Source organism: Sipha flava, unplaced genomic scaffold (assembly GCF_003268045.1).
Source record: "Sipha flava isolate LNK unplaced genomic scaffold, YSA_version1 104_pilon_pilon, whole genome shotgun sequence".
NCBI classification, from domain to species: domain Eukaryota; kingdom Metazoa; phylum Arthropoda; class Insecta; order Hemiptera; family Aphididae; genus Sipha; species Sipha flava.
In genome coordinates, this window is record NW_020271718.1 from 959,002 (window position 1) to 963,715 (window position 4,714).

A 4,714-nucleotide genomic window follows, 5' to 3' on the forward strand; every position below is an offset into this window, starting at 1 on the left:
CAAATTTTGACATCAGTAACACCAACCAATATTAGACCCGTTCAGACTTCCATAAATTCCTATGTACAAAAACCAAAAAATATAGATTCTCAAATAGCAAAATTAATCATTAAACATTACCATCCTTTTAGTCTCGTCGAAGAAAAAGAATTTAAAAATTTAATACAGATGTTGGCACCGGGTTATGTTCTTCCCAGTAGAAAATCAGTATCCAATAGCCTTTTGCCTCAGTTATATGAAAGTACTGTTGATAATATTAAAAATAAATTAAAAAATGTAACAGCAGTTTGCTTGACAACTGACGCTTGGACTTCAATTAATAATGAATCTTACGTAGCTGTTACTGCACATTATATCGATGATGATACGAAGATGTCATCAATTCTGATTGATTGTCAACATTTCACAGCCAAACACACAGCTGTTGAAATGTCTTCTCTCCTTAAAGAGCAGGTGAATAAATGGGGATTAGACAATAAAATCACTGATTGTCAGTGATAATGCTGCTAATATAGTTGCAGCTGTTTGATTATGCCAGTGGAGGCATTTTCCATGTTTTGCTCATAGCATCAATTTGATAGTGCAATCTGGGCTAGAGACAGTGAAATTAATATTAAATAAAGTAAAGGCCATTGTCGAATACTTCAAACGCAGTACTTACGCATTGTCTCGTCTAAATGAAATTCAGACACAAGGTGGTTATTCTGTTTTAAAGTTGAAGCAAGACTGTCCTACCAAGTGGAATTCTACATATGACATGGTTGATAGAATTTTGAAAATAAAGGATCCAGTGTTATCCACATTAGCCATTATTAATAATGATCTAAATACTATCACATTTGATGAGTGGAATGTATTGAAAGTGCTATGTCAAATATTAAAAATATTTTATGATGTAACTAATGAAATAAGCTCAGAAAATTATATATCTATATCTAAAGTAACAATATTTTCAAGGGCGATGGTCAACTATGTATCAGGGTTCACTAATAACAGTATAATGCCAACTGAAATTTGTTCAGTGGCAAAAATTCTTAAAGATAAATTGCATTTAAGATTTGACCAGCTTGAAAATAATGAAGTTGTGATGCAATCAATATTATTAGATCCACGCTTCAAAAAACAAGGATTTCCAAATGATCAAAAATACCAATCGGCATATCAATCTTTATCAAGGAAAGTGCAAATCGTATCTATCGGACAAGACGCTCAAGAACCAGAAGCAACATTAGGTATTGGTCCACTTTCTGGACCGGAGATTATTTGGAAGGATTTTGATACCAGAGTTATTGCAGTAAGTGGTGGTTCGAATGTGACAGTAGCTGGTATATTAGAATTGGATCGATACATTGCTGAACCTTTATTAAAAAGAACGGAAGATCCATTAGTTTGGTGGAATGAACGTAAGTTAATTTATCCAAAACTATACCAATTAGTTTGTCGTAGGTTATGCATTGTAGCCACATCAGTTCCATGCGAGCGCATTTTCTCTAAGGCTGGCATGGTGTTGACGGAGAGATGGTCAAGACTCACGATTGACAAAGTTGAAAAGTTGTTGTTCCTAAATCATAATTTAGATTAAAGTCTTTTTTTTATTTATATTTTTATTTAAAATTGTTGTAAATTAATGAGTTCAACATGTAAAAAGGAAAATTTATGTTTTATTTTATTAACAGGTTATTTAAATTTTTTTTATTGAAAATTAAAAAAGTAACTGAATGGTTTTATATTTGATAGTTAACAATAATTATAAACTCGCATAATTTCCCCTGTACTAACAGAACGGTCCTAAATAATGTTAAAAGTACATGCATGGTCATAGGCGGAGATTTGATTGAATTTTAGGGGGGGCTTAAATGTTTCTTTGCAAAATAAACCGTGGGGGCTTTGCCCCCACACACCCACTCTAAAATTAATATTACCTTCACTCTTCAATACCTATTAAATTATTGAATTTCAAAACTACTAAATATATTACTTTATATATTATGCATTTTAGAAATCATTTATTATACAATAAATATTTTATTATTTTAATACAATAAATCTATTTTTATTTGCAAATATATCAATAACGTTCTCAATATCAGTATTGATATCTTTTTCAATATATAATATTGAAGAGTTATTAAATTTTTCTTGCAGCATACTCGTGCGTAGCCATTTAACTTTGCGCATTGCAGAAAAGCTTCGTTCACATGTAGCCGAACTGATTGGTATTGTTATGGCCACCTGTAATAGTTTGTATAAGTTAGGAAACACTGTTTTAGAGATATTTTGTTTTATTGTTTCATAATTTATTTCATTTCCTGATTGCAAGATGCTGTTTTTTGCCACGGTCATCTCTGACTGAATATTAATTTTTGATAAATCCAATAACCCCTGAAAACAGTTAAAATATACTATTGTAGGTACTTATGACTTTTATAATAAAACTAAAAACTGAAGATTTACTTGATAATGATCTATAAAAAATTGACTTTCTTCAAATTTTAGTTGAAAAAAAATTATCAACAGATACGCCCATTTGTAAACTATCATTCGAAAATCTTTCTTTTAACTTTGTAACTAGTGTGTCAAGAATTACATAGTAAGCATTTATTCTATAGAAATCTTCAGTTGTCTGTACGTTACTTTGTGTAAATTCTGTGTACTGTATTTGTAACTGTACAGTAAACAACGCTAGTGACGCTACACGAAAAACGAAACGGTCATCACGGCAATCGGAGTTTGGGCCAATCGGAACATTAATAATGTTTATCAAAGTCTGACTGTTGGAAATTTCTATTTTTGTCATTGCGATAATGCGATAACAATCCGTCGCGACGGTTAGCCGACGCGCACTGATGACGATTAGGTATTAATATAATTATGGTATAATAAATAATTATTATTATATTGACATTGAACAATATTTCAAGAGAAAAAAATATTTTGGCAATTGTTGTAAAATAAATACCTATTTTAATATTTTATAGTAATTTATACTATGAAAAATGTTTAGACATTTGGGGGGGCTTTCGATCTGTTTGGGGGGGCTAAGCCCCCCAAGCACCCCCCCAATCTCCGCCTATATGCATGGTTCGGAATGCATATTAAATACAAAATGGTATTTGTCATTTCGTCGGCATGCATCCTTAGCTCTTTCCTCTGTGGTTATAAGTGTAACTAACAATATTAACAATTAATTAACATTTAACAGCCTTATAATATATAAAATACAATATAATAACGTAGGAACCTATACTAAATTAGTAACTAGTAAGAAGTAACACAGTAAAACATGAGTCACGAAATAATAAATTATAAATACTTAACAAATTATATAGTATTGATTATCATTACTCATTACTGATTAGTGATTAGTAAAATAGTGAATAATTAGTGATAACTGATAACTGATTACCTAAACATGGATCAATGATCAATAAAACAATTTTTAGTGATGGGCGATTTGAATCTATCTCGTGACTTGTGAGTCGTGAGGTAGACATAATATTATAATATTAATAAATAATAATATGTAAATACGTAATACGTGATAATAATATCAGTATGACAGCATTGCTGGTTGTATAATATACTATAAATGCTATAAATATTATACTGCAAGTTGTAAGTGAAAATGTCGTAACTCGTAAGTGTGACCAACGTACTTAACAGTGTGTTAAAAAATAAATTCCATTCGAATCGATCCGATCCGATTCCATCTGAAAGAAAAGTTTCATATAAAACTGTCAAACGACCTAAAGATCGATTTGACCGAAAGACCGAAAGACCGAATACTTTTTGGTAAATCATTCGGTCGCGATTCGGTCATTTAAATGATTCGTTAATTTTGATTCGGTCAGTCGCGACCGACCTACCTCTACTGCGCCGCGCGTGGAACGTTGCATTGCATGATCGGCGTGCTCGTGTGTACACGCTTTAATATGCGCGAACAAACTCGATATCTCATTTAAATAATAATAATATGAATAGTAATCATAATAAGATACCGAGCGTCCGCCATGTTTCGTAATTATTGCATAAACAATTATTTACCTTCTTTCTTTTTTCGATCCCCTAGCAACAAACTAATATAATACATATATGACGTCAACAAATAAGTCGCAAACTAAAATCTCTCTGAAATCGTTATTTATCGACAGTAGTGTAATTTTCTTTCATATCTACGTTCGTACGTTCAGAGCGCATCCAACGATGTAGCATTTGTGAATATGTGATGGATAAAAAAAAATTTTCACATATGACGTCAACAAATTAGTCGCAAACTAAAATCTCTCTGAGATCGTTATTTGTCGATAATAGAGGAATTTTCTTTCATATCTAAGTTCGTACGTTCAGAGCGCAACCAACGATGTAGCATACATCAATATAATATCACTAAAAAAAAAATTTCACATATGACGTGCGTGCGTGATTAATATTGTACACTTAAGAGGCCATAACTCCGGAACCACATATCGCACAGCGTACAAACTTCACAGAAACCATCTACATATCAATCTTAATATGCCCTAAAATTTTTATCGAAATCGGTTCCGTGGATCTTGAGCTATAAAATTTATTCAAAATGTACATCGATTTATATATATATATATAGATTTAATAATATTATTATTAAAATCGTCTAATTTTGCTTAGGAAGACTAATTTTTTATCACACGAAATTGTTTCTAAACGACATTTCAACACTTTCTATTCAACCAGA

The 4,714-nt window shown here is 31.4% G+C and overlaps 2 protein-coding genes across 2 annotated transcripts; one reads left to right on the forward strand and one right to left on the reverse strand.

Annotated features, from left to right (window-relative positions):
* Window positions 1-168: 168 nt before the first annotated feature.
* Window positions 169-1,582, forward strand: LOC112683846 (zinc finger BED domain-containing protein 4-like). Its single transcript, XM_025555019.1, has 2 exons — window positions 169-453; window positions 539-1,582. The coding sequence occupies exons 1-2, from the start codon at window positions 169-171 to the stop codon at window positions 1,580-1,582; spliced, it is 1,329 nt and encodes a 442-aa protein (XP_025410804.1).
* Window positions 1,583-2,028: 446 nt separating this feature from the next.
* On the reverse strand, window positions 2,029-2,476 carry LOC112683377. Its single transcript, XM_025554395.1, has 2 exons — window positions 2,455-2,476; window positions 2,029-2,382 (listed from the first exon to the last, which is right to left on the reverse strand). The coding sequence occupies exon 2, from the start codon at window positions 2,341-2,343 to the stop codon at window positions 2,029-2,031; it is 315 nt and encodes a 104-aa protein (XP_025410180.1). The 5' UTR covers window positions 2,344-2,382; window positions 2,455-2,476.
* Between the last annotated feature and the right edge of the window lie 2,238 nt (window positions 2,477-4,714).